The following is a 19,946-nucleotide window of genomic DNA, read 5'->3' as shown; positions in this document are numbered from 1 at the left end:
CTCGTCTAGGGAATAATGGGCTTGACAGCTGTAAAGGTTAGCAAAGTATTCATAAAACACCTTCGTGATAGCTGGTGTAGAAGAGTGCAAGTTACCACAGGAGTCACGAATTTGAGCTACAACTGTAACAGGTCGGACCTCTCTAGAAAGATATGCCAGAAAAGCCCCAGATTTATCCTAACAAATAGTAGACGTCTTCTAGATTTATCTAAAAGGAAATCAGATAAAACTTTAGTGGCCTCCATATATGCGGATCTAGCAACAATAGAACCCGAAGATAGATATCTCTGTTCCAGCAAAGTACAACGATTTTCCAGCTCAGTCTCCCTTTTCTTATGAAAAGTTTTAATATTTATCACCCTACCAATTAAGGAACCTCTCAGATGAGCCTTGAAGGCATCCCATAATATGTTATAGGAAACAGAGCCAGTATTCTCAGTAAAAAAATTAGCCCATTGGGATTCCAATTCCGAGCCCGCACCCATTAAAGTAAGCCAGAAGGGATTAAATTTCCAAAAGGAATGGCCTCGCGGAGCAGCAACATCAATAGTCAGTGCTAAGGGGGCATGATCCGATACACCCCGGGATCGGTACTCCACCTCCACAACCTGCGGGACCAGCCTCCCGGATATCAGCGCGAGATCAATCCTAGAAAAGGAATGATGAGAGGCCGAGAAGCAAGAGTACTGAGCCAAGGAAGGATGCCGAGCCCGCCATACATCCACCAGCCCAAGCTCATCCATTAAATTAGCAAAAGAATGAGGGGAGGGGCCAGACACATTCAAACTTTCACGCCACCTATCTAGGGCAGGGTTTAGCACGTTATTAAAATCCCCGACACAAATAACCGGGGTATCAGGTGATAAAGAAATAAATTCAGCAGATTTCCTTAAAACCTCACTGGTATAAGGTGGGGGAATATAAATTGCAAGAATGTAAAATGGAGAGGAGTGAATAGAAGCCCGTATGAAGACATATCTACCCATGGGGTCCACTCTAACATCATCCAGCAAAAAATTCAGGGATTTTCGAACCAAGACTGACACACCTCTGGAATATGAGGAGTGTGTAGAATGGTAAGCCCAGCCTATCCAAGGTTTGCGCAAGGCCAAAACTTTCCCGCCCACCAAGTGCGTCTCCATCAAACAGATAATATCGGCCTGGGCCTTTTTTACCTGATTCAATACTAAAGAATACTTGACCTTATCATTGAGGCCCCGGACATTCCAGGAGAGAACCCGGAGAGTGGAACCTAAACTAGTAGCCATAATGGGGTAAGCCATACATCAGGATAACGAGGAGACATTAATAATGGAGACAAGACAACAGGGAGAGGAGACCAGCGAGACACAGCAGCTCTGTACAACAAAGAAAACAGCAAAGGCTGAGAATAGCTTAAATACCAGCATATTAGTTTGGTAGATGACATAGCAATGGCATGAAATAAAAACATAAAAAAGTAAATTCCCACACAATATCCCTTAAGAAAAACCCACATCCCACCCTGTATATCCACCCCAACCAGATATACCCAAATCCCTAACCAAACAACTATTAACCCCAAGCCAAAATATCCGATAAACCAATTATTCTTGTTGAATTATACTAAAGAGTAAATATAAAAAAGAAGAGGGGGGGGGGAGCAACTCTTACCTCAGCCGTAAGGTGGAGTATCGGCTAGGCCCAGAAAAGAATTACCCTCCCCGGCACCCAGCACCCAAAATAACCATATAAATGAATACCACAATAATAATGCCAGTTGAGAAGCATCAAAAAAAATAAAATAATAATCAGCAGACTATGTAAAGAACAAACACATCTGGAATATTAAGTTCAAGTCAGTCCGGAGGAGCATCTTCCCCACGACCTCTAAGATCCAGCCACGATGAAGCCTCCCGTGGGGAATCGAAGAAGTGAGATTGACCATCAGCCACCACACGGAGTCGAGCAGGAAACAACATGGCGTATGAGAGGCCCAGATCACGTAAACGACGTTTAATTTGTTGAAATTGGGACCTAGACTTCTGAACATCCATAGAAAAGTCCGGGAACACAGCCACCCGACTTCCATTGTATTCCAAAGGGCCCCGTAGATGAGTCAAGCGAAGTATCGAGTCTCTGTCCTTGAAATGCAGGAATTTAGCAATAAATGTGCGGGGGGGGGGCACCAGGAGGCAGAGCCCTGCCAGGGATACGGTGCGCTCTCTCCACTGCAAAGTGAACAGTGAAATCATCTCTGCCAAATGTGTCCACTAACCATTTTTCTAGGAACTCCTCTGGTTGAGACCCTTCCGACTTCTCTGGAAGGCCCACAAAACGGATGTTATTCCTACGAAGACGGCCTTCTATATCAGAGATTTTCGTATGACAGGCCACCATCTGGGACTCCAAGGTTGTAAGCCGTCCCGCAACCGGTGCAGTGATATCCTCTAATGTGGAAATACGAGTCTCAGCCTCCCCGACACGTTATCGCATCGTCTGCATATCATGACGGATAAGAGAAAGTTCCCCATAAACTTCAGAAATTTTGCCAGACAGCGTTTTCTCTGAAGAAGTAATTGCCTGCATTAAATTTTGCATAGTGATCTCAGGCCTCGGGGGAAACTCCCCAGGAGCAGGCGGGGAGGAGGGCTGAGAAATAGACGGTGTTTCTGAAGAGCCGGATCCCGTAGCCCCACCCGTTCCAGAACGGGAGAACCTTTCCAGCCGCGCAGCAGCCGACTGTTGGGAATTTTTCCCCATCTTCACTGGGCCTCAGGGACCGATGCAGGAGGGTGAAACCAATACTGGGTATTGATTAGCAGCTGGACACAATGCAGGGCAATGATCAGCAGCCAGGCACAGCACGGGGTGGTGATCGACAACCGGATACAGAGCAGGGTGGTAATCTGCAGCCGGGCACTGTACAGGATGGGGACCAGCAGCTGGGCACAGTGTAGGGTGATAATTAGCAGCTGGGTACAATACAGGGTGGCACTCAGCAGATGGGGAGAGTGTAAAATGATAAGCAGCTGCTAAGCTCAGTGCAGGATGGTGATGTGCAGCTGGACACAGGGGGAGCAGAGTATGCAGTGTCTCAAATGACCCAGGGAGCCAAAGAAAGGGCCAGCCACCTTTCCAACCCGTCAGGACACTAACCAGAGGTGTGCTGCACCCAGCACTGCAGACAGGAGGTCCAAATCAGCCTGTTTCTGGATCCAAGATGGCAGCCGCGATCGGGAATCGCGGGTCCACAGCCGCAATTAATGTGCAATCTGCACACTATATAAGGATTCCTCTCCTCCCCAGCACCTCAGGGACTCCCCCAACTGCCAGAAAACACCAGCGCCGGAGCCAGGAGCAGCCACAGAGACCAGGATCCGGATCCAAGATGGCGCCTGCGACGAGGAAACGCTGCAGGGAGAGACTTTCAACTCCCACAGCACAGCAGCCAGCGTGTCCAGACCAGCTTGAAGACTCTTGGAGCAAGCAGTGGTAAGTATCCTGCAGCAAGGTAGGTGCCAGGGACCAGGCAGGGGACTCAGAATGGGTTAAAAAGGATATTAGGGCCCAGGAGCTCCGGAGTCAGCAGCCTATCTCCAGCCCATCCAGGCCACGCCCCCCGTTGCTGTGGACTTTGCTATATCTCCGCTCATGTTCCAGCTTAACTTCTGATACCAGTTACCAGCTGCACTACAGAGCTCAGCATAGCCATTGCCTAAGTATTGCTTTCTGCTCCACTGCTGTGGTTTCACCTTTTGCTGCACTATTTACTTTGCCTGTTGCCTCTCACTCCTGTAGACATCGAACCCATCTTCGTTACAGTTGTCAACTGCACCGTTAGTCATCATCACCGCATCGCGGGGCTCAATCCCGTTCCGGATTCTAGTCACGCCGCAGGGCTCAACCCTGTTCCGAAACCACACCGCTTCACAGGGCTCTACACTGCTTCAACCTTCATTGCATCGCGGGGCTCAACCCCGCTCTGGATTCTAGTCACACCGCAGGGCTCAACCCTGTTCCGGAACTACACTGCTTCACAGGGCTCAACCCTGCTTCAACCTCATCGAATCACAGGGCTCAACCCTGCTCCAATCTTACTGCATCACAGGGCTCAAACCTGCACCGATTTCACTGCATCACAGGGCTCAACCCTGCTCCGACCTCATCGCATCACAGGGCTCAACCCTGCTTCAACCTTACAGCATCACAGGGCTCAACCCTGCTCCGTCTTTCACAGCATCACAGGGCTCAACCCTGCTCCGTCTTTCACCGCATCACAGGGCTCACTCTGCTCCGGATCGCCGTCACTACAGGGTTCCACCCAGGTGAAGCTCCTCTATACCATCCTGAGATGTTAGCCTCATACTGGACTCGGGGTTCCCTACCATATTAACTTTTCTGTGTTAAAGACTATATGGGAGGTTATCTCCTATACTCATTATTGCTTATGTGAACCTCAGTGTTGTTGAGACTTTGGGCTTCATTCAGAGGCAGCCGTACGGTCTATGACCGCACGGCCGCCTCGATGTTTGTCCAGTGCGCATGCGCACGAGGGAGCCGGCTCCTTCGTGCGCATGCATGAGACCCGCTACGACCGACAGCGCCGGTCGTAGCGGGTCTCTTTCCAAAGGGGGCGAGCTATCGATGTTGATTGGCAGCTCGCCCCGTTTGGAAGGCGGGCCAGGGGGTGGCAGCCCAAACGGAGGCGTTCCCATGGGCTGGGTTCCCACTAGTGATGTCAGTGGAGAGCTTCCGGCTCTCACAGAGCCAGAAGCTCTCCGGGGCTTACGACAAGTGAGACCCTACCCTAGGGTCTCGTCGTAAGCCCCGATGGTCGCGATGGTCTATGACCATCGCGACCATCACCCTAGCGGTCGTTAGAGCTGTGGGTGTAAACCCACAGCCTAATGACCGAAACAGAGGTGGCCGGTCAGGATGCAAGCGGCCGCCCAGTTTCTGAGCGACCGCTTGCATCCTCCGACCGCCTCTGAATGAGGGCCTTTATGTGAGACGTTGCTATTATATTTCTCCTGTGAATAAATTCTATTCACCTTTATTCCGTGCTATTGAGATTTAAGTTCATTCCTAAAGCCACCCCAGTTTATTGTGCCTAGTAGGCCTGCCTCCTCCCTGGAGTCTCAAGTGTTGGTAGCCGTGACACGTATTTACACTTAAGTGCAACTTTGCATAGCCTACAAATGCGTTAACATAAAGAGAAGATTGGTAGCGCCAAATGCCTATACCATACATAGGAGACACATCAACCAGTACACAATATAAACAATCTTGATTTTTGTTTTTATATATAAGATATGAATTGCATGAATCAGACACACAATTTAACAGATATAGGGCTGGATGTACTAACATTGGACCTCATTCAGAGTCGGTCGTAAGCGGCCGCTCGGTCGTATGCCTAACGACCGCGAAACTGAAAAAGGAAGCAATCGCATGGCCGGTCGGTCGCAACCAAAGTGACGCCAATACGTGAACAATACACATCCTCTAGCTAGCGAGTGATAGCAGCTAGCGATCGAGTCAATCGTTGTCCGTCGTTGTCAGTCGCTGTATGCTAATTTTCTTCTGATGGTTGCGGCCGCTTGTGTTGTGTGCAAATTACACCAAAAATTAACAAAAAAACGCATAGAATAAGCCATCCCCATGAAATATATTTATTTTTATTATTCGCTAATGCAAATGCAGCTGAATCAATTACAAGCCAATTAGCAGTGTTATTAGCTATATCAAACGATTATTAGCTGCTTGCATTGTGTGGCTCAAAATAGAAACATCACTCCTAACATCAGTAACATTTGATAGTATCGATTGTACTCTGGGGCTTGAGAGAGCACGTACCCAACCTCAAGCTGTACGATCAGACAGGTCTCGAACCTGCTCGCAGAGTGACTTTTTACTACTTCCGGCCTTCTATGTCTGTCGTAGCAGGTAATATATGTACGCCCCTAAAAAGCCCTGAAAATGGTGACGAACGCCTGCGTTTTCAGACCACCACCCCCGTCAACACCCACAAACGGCCTTTCATGTCAATCAACTCTCGGAAGCCACTTCCTGCTTGTAATCCGTACAATCAACAGCATTTTGGATCGCAAGGTCTCGTACGCACATGCACACAACTAACCGTACGCATGCGTGGTTTGGAAACATCGGATGCGTACGACCGAGCGGCCGCTTACGACCGACTCTGAATGAGGTCCATTGTGTGGTACATCCTGTCAGACATCGCATCCCTACTGATCACATATGTACTAACATATGCGATCAGTACCGCAAAGGACAGCTCTTCCGATAAGAGCTGTCCTTTGCTATCAGCGCTGCGCCCTGGACTTCCGGGTAGAAGTCCATAGGCTTCTATAGGGTAACGCCAGCATCGGAGCCCCGACGGCCACCCAATAGTACATATGGAAAATGCGGTAAAACCCCGAAAACTGTGTTTCTATCGCATTTTATTATTTAGTACATCCTGCCCATAAAATGAAATGGTAAAATACGTTGACTACCTACAGATGCGTTAACATGACCTCATTGTATGCCTATGTGAAAACGCCCCATTAACCTTTTCAGTTGTATGTGTAGATGCAATTGAAATGTGCACTACGCTGCGTCATCTGCTGTTATGTACACTCGGTTTCCTAGTATGTGCAGTGCCAAACAGACGTGCTTTGTAAGCAGTTCCTTCAACTCGGGATCAGTTCTAATGAGACCTATCATATATATGACCCTGTCGCCGGTTCACCAGTTGTCCTTCCTTGGACCATTTTTGGTAGATTCTAACCACTGCATACCGGGACCACCCCACAAGACCTGCTGTTTTAGAGATATTATTAAAGTAATAATCAGGACATTAGTGTGAAAAAACGTTCACACTGCTCCAGACTTCCTATTCATTACTTTTCTAGTTCTGCTTTAATATAATTGTGGAATTTATCTTATTCCCAATGATAAATTTAAACTAAATAATTATCTTAATAATGTCAACTTTATCCACATATTTGACATTACCAATCATATAAGTCATGATTTATTTGTGCACAGTTCAGTGCTTTTAGTATTCATCTAATATTTCTGTCCATTTTTTCAGAACAAGGTTTGTCTAAATAATATATTTTCAGAGGTAATTGCTAGCTAGCTAGTGACAGCCAGAGACACGTTATTGTGTGCTGGACAAAAGACATCTTTTCTACAATAAAATGAATATGAGTCATAAAGAAGTAAGGAAATTGTGTTGTGGGTGTTTTTGGTATGTGATACTATCATTACAGTCAGATCCTGCTGAACTCCAGTGTCTTATACTGTATCTATCCTCACATACTGTAGTCGCATATCCTGTTCTGGGTACATTATGTATCCACTCACAAATGCAATAATCAAAGATGAAATTGAAAACACAGGGCGTGATTCAGTGCGGATCGCACGCAATGCATCTGTGAAAATATGCTATCTGCAACCGCTCAACCTGCATAGAGACGCCCACTACTGGTTTCTCACATCCGTAATACCTGGCAGTCCTGCGTATACATCGGTAACATGACATCTGAGTACATCGGCCCCTCATGCACAAATACAGCAGGCCTGACCTGTCTCAGAATTTGCAAGTCTCGTCGCACACAGTGAGTACACAACTTGCGTAGGCAATCTCAGTGGCTAATTTATGCAACGGCGTTCCAACGGACAGTCATGCCTGCGTTTCTGCAACCACTCTCCTGTCACCTCCGCCAATGCTCACGGCCTATCACTCACACTGTGATGGATTCCACAGTGCGTCCGTAATCGCAGTGCAATCGACGCACACGTGCAGTGAACACACATGAGCAGTACGCAACAATCGACCTATCTGCGTACGTGGTTGCAATTGCGATCCATGCTGAATCATTCCCATAACCGACATACTGTTTTCTATTTTAAAATACAAAGCAACACAGTATTTACCTTTCACCTCTGGGCGGTACTGTAAGCCATCATCTTTCTTCCCAACTACGCTGGTGTCATCTGTTGCTGTACAAAAGAGGGAAGAGTGTTACAGTAAAGTGCTGACTACACCAAGAAGCATGTTCACACAATAGCAAGCCAATCACGTGGAAATGTACTACAAGTCCATGTGGTAAAACAACACAACTTACATACAGATGTATCATACACTATTGCCGAAGTCACACCAAACAGCCTCACGTGGCGCACCAGGTCCTGAGCAACTATGCTTGCACCAAGATTCTTTATTGCATTTATTTTTCACCCAAAATGCGTCATAGTGAAATGTGATGTGACTAATAAGACGTACCCGAAAATGCAGTTTAGTCGTGATGCGATGCGTGTTAGATGCTTTTTCAGGCAAAAAAGAAGCTTGGCGCAAGCATAGTAGTATGGGACCTGGCGGCTCACTGACACCAGGCATCTTGCGCCGCATGGTGTATTGAGTCTAGGGTGTATATTTACTAAAGTGAGAATTTTTAGAAATGGAGATGTTGCCCATAGCAACCAATCAGATTCTACTTAATATTCAGCTAGCACCTTCTAGAAGATAATAGCTAGAATCTGATAGGTTGCTATGGGCAACATCTCCACTTCTAAAAACTCTCACTTTAGTAAATATACTCCCTATTTGTATGACTGAGGACACATATGTACATCTCTCTCTCTCACTCCCTTAACTTGTATTTATATTCACAAATCTATGTATCTACATACAGTCAGGTGCATAAATATTGGGACATTGACAGAATTTTCATATTTTGGCCTCTATTCACCACCACAATGGCTTTGAAATGAAACAAAGAAGATGTGCTTTAACTGCAGACTTTCAGATTTAATTTGAGGATAATTACATCCAAATCAGGTGAACGGTGTAGGAATTACAACGGTTTCTATATGTGCCTCCCACTTTTTAAGGAGCCAAAAGTAATGGGACAAACGAAAAAATCCTAAATCTAACTTTCACTTTTCAATACTTTGTTGCAAATCCTTTGCAGGCAATTACAGCCTGAAGTCTGGAATGCATAGACATCACCAGATGCTGGGTTTCATCCCTGGTGATGCTCTGCCAGGCCTCTACTGCAAATGTCTTCATTTCCTGCTTGTTCTTGGGGCATTTTCCCTTCAGTTTGTCTTCATCAAGTGAAATGCATGCTCAACCAGATTCAGGTCAGGGGATTGACTTGGCCATTGCATAACATTCCATTTTTTAGCCTTAAAAAACTCTTTGGTTGCTTTTGCAGTATGCTTTCGGTCATTGTCCATCTGCACTGTGAAGCGCCGTCCAATGAGTTCTGAAGCATTTGACTGAATATGAGCATATAATATTGCCCGAAACACTTCAGAATTCATTCTGCTGCTTTTGTCAGCAGTCACATCATCAATAAATACAAGGGAACCAGTTACATTGGCAGCCATACATGCCCACGCCATGACACTAACACCACCATGCTTCACTGATGAGGTGGTATGTTTTGGATCATGAGCAGTTCCTTTCCTTCTCCATACTCTTCTCTTCCCATCACTCTGGTACAAGTTGATCTTTGTCTCATCTGTCCATAGGATGTTGTTCCAGAACTGTAATGGCTTTTTTAGATGTTGTTTGGCAAACTCTAATCTGGTCTTCCTGTTTTTGAGACTCACCAATGGTTTACGTCTTGTGGTGAACCCTCTATATTCACTCTTGTGAAGTCTTCTCTTTATTGTTGACTTTTTACACATATACACCTACTTTCCTGGAGAGTGTTCTTGATTTGGCCAACTGTTGTGAAGGGGTTTTTCTTCACCAGGGAAATAATTCTTCTGTCATCCACCACAGTTGTTTTCCGTGGTCTTCCGGGTCTTTTGGTGTTGCTGAGCTCTTCGGTGCGTTCTTTCTTTTTAAGAATGTTCCAAACAGTTGATTTGGCCACACCTAATGTTTTTGCTATCTCTCTGATGGGTTTGTTTTGATTTTTCAGCCTAATGATGGCTTGCTTCACTGATAGTGACAGCTCTTTGGATCTCATATTGAGAGTCGTCAGCAACTGATTCCAAATGCAAATGTCACACCGAGAATCAACTCCAGACCTTTTACCTACTTAATTGATAATGAAATAACGAGGAAATAGCCCACACCTGTCCATGAAATAGCTTTGGAGTTGATAGTCCCATTACTTTTGGCCCCTTAAAAAATGGGAGGCACATATAGTAACCGTTGTAATTCCTACACCGTTCGCCTGATTTGGATGTAATTACCTTCAAATTAAATCTGAAGTCTGCAGTTAAAGCACATCTTGTTTGTTTCATTTCAAAGCCATTGTGGTGGAGAATAGAGCCCAAAATATGAAAATTCTATCAATGTCCCAATATTTATGCACCTGACTGTATGTAGATATAGTACCAGTATGTGAGTTATAGCTCAAAAGACCCATGTAATTATGTCCATCTCTTCACTGTAAACAGTGTATACATTCAAATAGAAAGTTAAAAAATAAAATAAAAAAAACTGATGTAAAAATGTAATTGCTATTAGACTCCAATATTCCTGCAGTAAAAAAATGGAAATAAAACCTAGGTGTACTTTGCTGGAAAAAACCTGCATGAAAATAACTCAATATGGAGCCCTTACTCATTGACTGAATTGCTGCCTGTCGTAGAAAACCTGAATGTAAAATGCTTTGCACCAGAAGAGCCAGGGCCGGCTCTAGGGGTGTCCGACCAGTGCTGTCGCACAAGGGCGCCACCCGTAGAGGACGGCACTCCTGCCCAGCATCCCCATTTCAGCGGGACAGTAATGTCCCGCTGTTCCACCCGCGGGCCGCAGTGGCCCGCCGGTGGTCAAATCAGGAGGTTGGGGACCCCCACCGTAGCTGCGGCGGTGCCGTGCCCCTGGAGTGTGAATGGATGCCGCACGCATGCGCGCGTCAACCATTCACTGTCGGGAGAGGGCTGGGGGAAGCCCAGCCAGTGACGGAGTGCTGAGCTTTACCCCCAGCCTGATGTTATTTGGAGCTGTGCCATGCGGGCACGCCTCCAAATAACGGCACACAGGGGGGCGTGGCCTATGCTAATTAGGCCATGCCTCCAAAATCGAAGCCGAAAGCGATGTTAGGGCGCCTTCTCAAGGGCCGGCACAGGGTGCTCCGAACCCTGGAGCCAGCCCTGAGAAGAGCGCTGTGCTAAAGTTAGGCCTGTGGGACAATTTTGGTGCTGGAGTAAAATAGACTCACACTGTGATTCATACAGTATGATATGTGGCAAAAATATACCCACAAAAAACATGGTCTCCCATTTACATCTACTCAGCACAGATTCTCCACGTTTCAGGCAGAAATAATAAGAAACAACTTCCGCAAATTTAGAATGCCTATCCCTGGTTCCACAGCCCTGTCCACTTAAAACAATCGGAGCTAAAATATATAACTTTTTTTCTGGTACCTTGGTGTTATTATAGTTGAAAAAAGTAGCTGATTCTAATTAGGGAAAATAATTAAGGAAACACTAACAGGAAAGTTTATTTTTCCTTTATAATGCAAAAAAAAATTAATTACAAAGTGAAATCAAAGTACCACAAAATAAAAATACTACACAAATGTATTTGTTGTGTAACCCACACCTTACAAAACGTGCAAAATGCTGTGACGCTTACTGTAAATATACAATATTTATTGCCAATAGTTTCTAAATGTACATTTGTAAACTAACAAATATTAATCTATAGGTTTTGTTTACACTTGTCATGCAATTTTTCATTCTGTGAAAGTGCAGCAAAAAACTCACCAAAACCAGCAGTTTTCAGTGTATAGTGATACTTAATGCATTCGATTAAAAGTCAAAGTAAGAACAGTTCTATTAAGATTTATTCAATCTATTTTACATTCCCTGGTGTGGCAATGTCCCCGAAAGCTGTAGTGGTCCGGTGCTACTCTCTCCACTACCACTAAGGAGGACCTGATTCAAGTACATAAATAAAGCAAAATACCTATAGAAACACAAGGTATCACTTAAGGCATTGGTAAATGGATCAAATTTAGTGTAAATTATGTATAAGAAAATCATATAAAAACAAAATAAACATGAAAATTCTATAATTAATTCTGTGTGCTATGTTGCCCGACCCAAGCCGCTGTGAGAATTATGGTCACAGACTACATAAATGAAACAAGAAAAACAGAAAACTATCACAGACTTGAGGTGTCCACAGTTTCCATAGCAATAACATTCAATGTTGCAGATTGTAAACTTGTATGCTTGAAACTTTTCAAATTTTTTTTATTTAAGTGGCCTCAAATTAACCGAAAATTATTTTTCAACTTTTTCATTTTATTTGTTCATATTTCAAGAAATAAAGCTTGCATTTTATAAAAAAATTTTTGTTCTTTTTGTTTTAAGAAATGCACAAAATTGTTTTCTCTGTGACAGTAATACACAACTGTACTGTTACCTAATATTTATTTACATTATTTAGGGAACAGACTGTTTGCCAATTTTTTTTTTCAAATTTTCCCATCAGTTTTTGCCAGAAAAATTACCGCAACCAATTTTTTTTTTAATTGGGAACTGCAGGAATCAGGAGCATACATACTCACGTTAATTAAAAATTGGTCGCGATAACCGCTGTATTTTTTCCCGCAAAAAGCTTGCGGGTACATGAATATGCCCCTAAGTACTCCATTAGGGTGGTCTAGGAGTCACACAACACAGCAAACACCATTTGGCTAATTATTTAATTGCATCAAAAGTGTCAATTATATGTTTTTTAGACTGGATATATATTTCCTTGATTGACTTACAAAAGATATCTTGCAATATTACAGTTTGTTTATTGCTTACAAGTGGTTGCTCTACCATTTGCATATTTGGGACATAGAAATCCATTTTCTTTCAGCAAGGATATACTGTATCTGCAAATGTGAATAAGTGGGATAATTCAACGCATCTGTATTATTTAAGGATATCAGTAGTTTAATGCTTATAGATTTATTGTGCACGTTTTGTAGGCTAAATGGTTATTTTACTGAATCAATTATTTTTTTGAACAAATTATTTAATTAAATCTATATTTATAATCACGGCTGATTGTTTACATTTTATATTTTTTCATTATTATTTTCCCGATTTGAGGGCTGAAAAGATGCATAGCAGAGCAGCACTTAACTAGTGCCACGTGCACAACCTTAGGTAGGGCAAAGTCCTGTATGTCATGTAGCCCCCTCTCCTTGACTGTCCATCACAATTCAAAGAGCTGCAAGAGTTGAGAGGTTTGCTCATGGACAACACAGCTGCCTGTCTACCAGTGAGAGAAGTAAGCAGTGCTGGACCATAGGAGCCTTCAGGATAAATCCACAATATCAACTGGGCTCCACATCAAAAGGAAATATGACTTTATAATTTTCCATATCTTTCTGAATTCTACTCAAAATAAAATGTTACATATTGAATGCAGTTCTTCTATAATAAATTATTCTCTACCTGTACAGCTCCCCAGGTGTTTCACATCGATCTGCTCTTGCTTGAGACACGACGCCTCTCGTACCATACATGGATTGGAATAGGAGCTTCCATCAGAGGCGCAGACTGGGTTAAAATTATGACCACTGCAGTCTATATTACACACGCACCTGTTGGGAAGAAATAAGTACTAATATAATGGAAAGTTCCATGTCTCCTGTAATGCTAAAATAACAAATTTAATAAGTAAAAAACTTTTGCATTGGGTGAATTTAATGGTGTACCTTGATATATCTGGGCCTTTGAGAGGGTTGGGTATGGGATCCTGGCGGGCAGGATGCCCCCGGTCAAAGCACTGACAGCAGCATTCTGACAGTCAGAATCCCGACACCATTAGGTAAGTATCCTACCACTAACCCTTACCCCTATCCCTAACCATCCCTCCCTGGTGCCTGAACCTAACCTTCCCGCTTAGTGGTTAGATTCTGCTGTCGAGATTCCGGCGCCAGCAGTTTGACCATCTGCATCCCGCACGCCGGGATCTCACTACATCCCCTTTGAGCAACAACTGCATTGTTAGTTTTTAATCTGTGTCAAAAGGTGGTACAGATGAGAAATGAATTAACAACCATCAATGTGAACATTGTGGAAGAGTGACTGTGACATTAAGATACAAGCCTATTGTCTTTATATGCGTCATCATGGCCTTGCCACCCGCTAAACAATGCGGCCACCACCCCTCCCCCCCTCAAAAAAAGCAAGAACACGCAGAAATCAAGGAGGGCATTGTTCTGCGTGCAGGGTGTGGCTTCATGACACACCTCCTGTTCATCAGTGTAGGGGGCATGCCCAGCAGAAAGTGGATGCTCTGCTGCAGTGTGCAGCTGCTCCATTCTCTCCCACAGCCAAAATGCCATGTGCGACGACACCACGCCCGCCACCACTGGCATTCTGGAAGACTGGGATGGATTGGGACAGCAGCACAGTCCATTCACGTTATGGCACACAGTAGTACTCCTTATACACATTATGCCAGACTGTAGTAGTGCCCCTTATAACACATTATGCCAAGCAGCACTGCCCCTTATAACACATTATGCCATGCAGTAATGCCCCTTACACGTCATGCAGCACACAGTAATGCCCCTTACACATTATGCCATGCAGAAATGTCCCTTAATATTAGCCACACAGTAATGCCCCTTACACATTATGCAACACACAGTTATGCCCTTTACACATTAATATGCCACACTCAGTAATGCCCTTTACACATTAATATGCCACACTCAGTAATGCACTTTACACATTAATATGCATCTCAGTAATGGCCATTACACTTTAATGTGCCACACTCACTAATGCCCTTTACACATTAATATGCCACACTCACTAATGTTCTCTACACATAATATGCAACTGTAGTGGGCCCTTTACACATAAATATGTGCTGCAGAGATCCCCGGAGGCACGCATAGGTGATAGCTGCAAGAAGTGTGCTGTTATCACAGCCCTACTGCTGATTGCTATAGTGTAAAGGGCTGCCACACTCAGTAATGCCCCCTCTTCCCCTCCCCCTCCTCTTTCCCTCTCTCCCCTAGCGACTCACCTCCCGGCAGAGGCTGCTCTTCTAATCCGCCGCTGCTTTCTCCCCTGCGGCTGCTCACTCAAAGTCCCAAAATGCTGTTGGTGAGTCACCACAACCACGACGAAGTCACACGTCGTGACGTCGTCAAGCCCAGCATTTTGAGACAGTGTAAGGTGGGAGCTGGGAGGGACGAGGGAGTAACTGTTTTGAGATCATGGCAGCGCAGCGGCGGGCGCTGACTAGTTAGACCGCGCCGGTGGGGTGACTGCAGTCGACCCGTCAGGCTGCAGCGCTCTGGGCAATAGCCCTGCTTGTCCGCCCCTAGAACCACCACTGGAAGCGGGGGCGGGGCCACGATGAAGCAATTCAGTGCAAATCGCGCCATAGGCCACCTGGACTGTTCACTGTTACTTGATAAGCGGGTGGCTGCAGGAGGGGAGTAGCCAGCTATGGGAGACTTGCCCACTCTTTCGGGTGGCCGCAAGCATCACCTGATTTTCGGGAGCCTCCTGGCTGTTTTTGTAGAGTAGGCAAGTATGAGATATATTGATATAAATATATAGTTTTTTATATATAAGAAATATTGAAAGAAATGCACACACAAACTTATGTAACAATTTTATTCTGCTTGGCATAATAGTATGGAAATTCCATCCCAATGATTGTTCAGGAAACAAGCATACCATTCTTAAAAAAATAAAAAAATAAAAAATCAACTGCCTTTAATAATAATAATAATAATAATAATAATAATAATAATAATACTCATGTTAACATATACTCATCTAAATTGTCCTACAATGGTATCTTTTCAAGGGCTCATTTCACAGTATGTAAAACACTATTAATCAATAATACTATAGCTATCTTTCCTCACTGTGCATGACATACCTCCCAACATTATGAAATGCAGAATCGAGCCAAGCTGTGGACATGGCCCCAGTGGGTGTGTTTAGCACTTCTGTAGTGTGTACCTTCACTGCATGAAGCACCAGCTCACAATTCTTCCAACTTCCCGTGAGTTGGTACAAACATGTCAATAAAATCAGTATGGGTGGGGTATAGGGTATTATATTTCCTGTGACCTGTATCTATAACAGATTGATATATACATATTAATCTATTCAGTTTATGTAATACAGTGCTTTACAATATGTAATACAAATATAATATGTTCCAACTTTTCTGTGGTTTACAGGGCATCTGACCATGCAACAGGCAGCTTACATTACACAGACAGATGCTCTTTGGTGTAGTGTAATTTTTGCATTATTGCAAAGGATGGCAGAAGGTGCAGTTTAGTGGCACAGCTATTACGCACAGAGTTGTAACTGAAGGATGCACTTTCTACACCATTACTACATTTTGAAAACAAACAAAACAAGAAAACTGCTACTGGGATTCATACAAGCTCCTACAAAAGATATTTTGAGGCCACATAAATATAACAAAAAACCCCAGACACATTTATTGGGCAAATATTAACTTTAGTACTTAGAGATGGAATTATCATTTAACTTTTGAAACCAACATAACAAGCAAGTGTGTACTGATGATGATGGGGATCCAAGCATATGGATAGAGGTGGTCCAGCCGCAGAGATGTGCAAGGAGAAATGAAAAGGAAATCTAACCACACTGTTCTGCAATTACATAATGTGGAATGTATAGTATCCAGCAGCTTAAGGTCATTTGCTGATTGTCATTTACCTCTGTCCATTGAGGATGCGGTATTTCAGAGCTTCCTTTAAGGACACTGTTGTCTGAATGATCTATTTTGTGGTCCTAACCTTTCTAAGTAAGGCACAACTCTGCAAATCCATTACTGTAGGAAAACTTCAAGCTAACACAGAACACTACAGGAGCATTCAGCAATCACAGTCACTTTCAAAGTCATGTTAAAAGTAAGTGGGATAAAGCAATCTGTATTTTTGGTATTTACAGTACTTTAAAATGTTTTTTGCTGTTATTGGATGTACGGAAACAATCTGCTTTCAAAAACTCTCCTGCAGAGTAGAATGAAACTAGTGTACATCTCATGACTTTCTCCAATATACTGCCATCTACCATTGCTATCAAAAAGTTTTGGCTACAAGTATTTCCAATCTCTCATCTCTGTTCAGGCTTCTTACCCCAAACATCTCTTTAATAGATTTAAAAACATTCCTCAACACTCCAATACCAAACTCTCTGATAACCATCACTGACTAAGATTTTTCTCCTTATTTTAAGTACAAGATACATTAGATGTTATATTCTTCCTCTAGCAACAAACTTTCCAAATACACTCATGCACCCGATCCGACAGAACAGTTTATACTTTTGTCCCTCCCACTCTACAACCTGTCCATTTGACCCTATCCCCTCACCAATTAGTTGCTGTATCATGCTCATCCCTGCCTTAACTAACATTCATCTATACTCTCTTTCCTGACTGCTATATTTCCCTCTTTATTCAAACATGTGGTTAATTGCTGCTATTCTTAAAAAAAACAACAATAACAAAAACCAACCAAACTCTTTCAGATTACTGTGCCATATCTCAGCTATCTTGCCCTTCCAAGCTTCTTGAAAGGCTTGCCTACACTCGCCTCACATGCTTCCATTCCTCACACAACCAACTGGACCTTCATCATTCAGGCTTTAGTTCCAATATTGCACAGGGACTATACTGACAATAATGATCAATGCTAAGTCCAAAGGCCAATGCTCACTTCTAATTCTAATGAGCCTTTCTGTTGTATTTGACTATCTTAAACACTCTTTTACTTACACTACATTTCCAATGTCTTCAAGACACTCTCCATTATTGATTCTCAACCTGCTCCTTTAGGAGCTGATGCAGAGTTAAATGCAAATCAGACATAACTGGCTTGCACAGAACTAAATATGTACAGACAGTGGCATCACAAGGAGGTTCGCACCCGGGTGTCACCCGTCGAGGGGTGACACCAAAGTGCAGGAGGTTCACACCCGGGTGTCACCTGTCGAGGGGTGACACCAAAGTGCAGACTCCCCCACAGTGACAAGAGCCGGGTGCTGCACTGTAGAATTACATGCAGCACTCGGCTCCTGTCACAGTGAGGGAGCAGACACTACAAGTACTCTGGTCCCCGGGGGTAGCCCACAGCTCCGGGACCCCCCGAAGAGACTAAAACCGGGGTTCGGGTGCGTGACTCCGCTCCCATCTGTGAGGTCACGCCCCTTGACTTGAGGTCACACCTCCTTTTTCTGGCGCACGTGTTGCTGAGTTACCACCGCACCAGGTGCATCAACAGGTAGGGACGCCACTGTGTACAGTATACTTGCCCATATACTGACTGTACATATCTACGCAGCCAGACCTCCTCTGTCTGTGTGCTTGGTTGAAAAGCCGTCATCATTATTTTTAGTACAAAATATCCATCTGAAAATAGCTGTAATTACGCAGAATCACAACTCTGAATAGCCAGCCTGAGAATGCCCCACTATAGCCCATAAAGAGAACCACATGAATTTATGATCATGAGAACAGCTCCTAAAAGATGATTACTGTATGTCTCAGATTTGTATGATGTGGAGAACTTCACGTAGAAAAATGTTTTGCTAAGCAAACTGGTGAGTACCCTCCATCTTAACTTCACGCTTCAATATCCACTCTCAATGAATACCCTATCAGGGCTAATTGGATACCGCCCTATGTTTGATAAGTGTAGCCAAGAAACACGAGATTACAAAGTAAGTGTATTTTTTAGTGAAACAATGCACTATAAAGAGCTATGAAATAGTACATACTGTAATAGAACGGTAATTTAGTTAAGTAGGAGAGCTGCTTGGGAAAGTGGGTTTATGGGTCCACTAAACACTTCATCATGGTGGCTGGAGCAGCCTACTGTATCTTTTACTGCTGGATTTCCAGTCAAGTATAAATAAGCAACAATGTACCATCTTGGGGATCATACATGGTTGTGGGGATGGATAATTTTGCACCCATCACTGCTATTAATGGGAACTATTTCTTAAAGACAGATAAGTCCTTTCTGAGCCAGGTGGTTTTGTCTGAGTTAGGCCTCCTCTCTATCTATTAAAACTGTTTGCCAGAGAAACTATTTGCAGGGTTTCTCCAGCGAATGCTTTACATGGGCAGCCTATTTAAGATAGACTGTATCTCAGGACGGCGATAGCAGCAGATATTGATAAAATTACTTTAATTATTACATTTATTTTTTTTAAAAGTGGAACTGGAACCAGTGCCTGATCAACCATTAAGCTGCTGTCTTGGGCACCAGGATTGGGGAGTGGGGGCGTCACCCAGTTACCCATGTAGGGATAAAATGAATACCTAATTCATTCCATGTTGGTGGCAGGTGCAGTTTAACTAAAGAATCTTGTTAGTTATCCGGCTATCCCAAAGCAGTTACCACCAGATGGCTGTGCTGATGTTACCATGGGGGAGATGTATCAAGCAGGGTAAAGAGTGGTGAAGTGGAAAAATGGAGACGTTGCTCATAGCAACCAATCGGCATCTACTTATTATATTATAGAATGTACTTGATAAATACCACCTCAAAGCTAATTTGTTGCTGCGGCAACTTCTCCACTTTTCTACTGCTTCATGCATCTCCCACCAAGTAACTTATTGCTAAAAAGTTGACTTTATTCACATTGTGCTATAGCACCATCTGGGTAGCCTGAAGAGCTGCATGCAATTATCTTTAGAGTCTTCCTCATGCTCCCCAGAGGCCAACGTCTCATAAACACTCCACAAACATCATTATATTATTAGATACCAAGATCAAACAATTTCCTGATATGCATACGCACTATGCTCTGTGTTTAGCAGCATTACAAGGGGCGCTACAAGTCTATAAGTCTATTGCATCCGGAACCCGTAATCAGCTTTACCTGGAAGCTCAAGTCCAGACTTGCAGTCCACTCAGCTGTTCTGGAGACAATTTATAAAAAAAAATGCAGCAATG

The 19,946-nt window shown here is 43.7% G+C and overlaps 1 protein-coding gene across 2 annotated transcripts in view; it reads right to left on the bottom strand.

The window, feature by feature from the left end:
* TMEFF1 (transmembrane protein with EGF like and two follistatin like domains 1) overlaps positions 1-19,946 on the bottom strand; it is a 266,232-nt gene that overhangs the window by 37,801 nt on the left and 208,485 nt on the right. For both annotated transcript variants that reach the window (XM_088476339.1, XM_088476338.1), the window contains exons 6-7: positions 13,423-13,571; positions 7,930-7,995 (exon numbers count right to left, since the gene is read on the bottom strand). In XM_088476339.1, the coding sequence (XP_088332465.1) occupies positions 7,930-7,995; positions 13,423-13,571 (215 nt within the window). The remainder of the gene's footprint in view (positions 1-7,929; positions 7,996-13,422; positions 13,572-19,946) is intronic.

The sequence above is a fragment of the Taudactylus pleione genome, unplaced genomic scaffold, assembly GCF_031769625.1.
Source record: "Taudactylus pleione unplaced genomic scaffold, aTauple2 ptg000186l, whole genome shotgun sequence".
NCBI lineage: Eukaryota > Metazoa > Chordata > Amphibia > Anura > Myobatrachidae > Taudactylus > Taudactylus pleione.
Note: the sequence above shows the minus strand (reverse complement) of the source record. Positions and strands in the feature narration are given on the sequence as shown.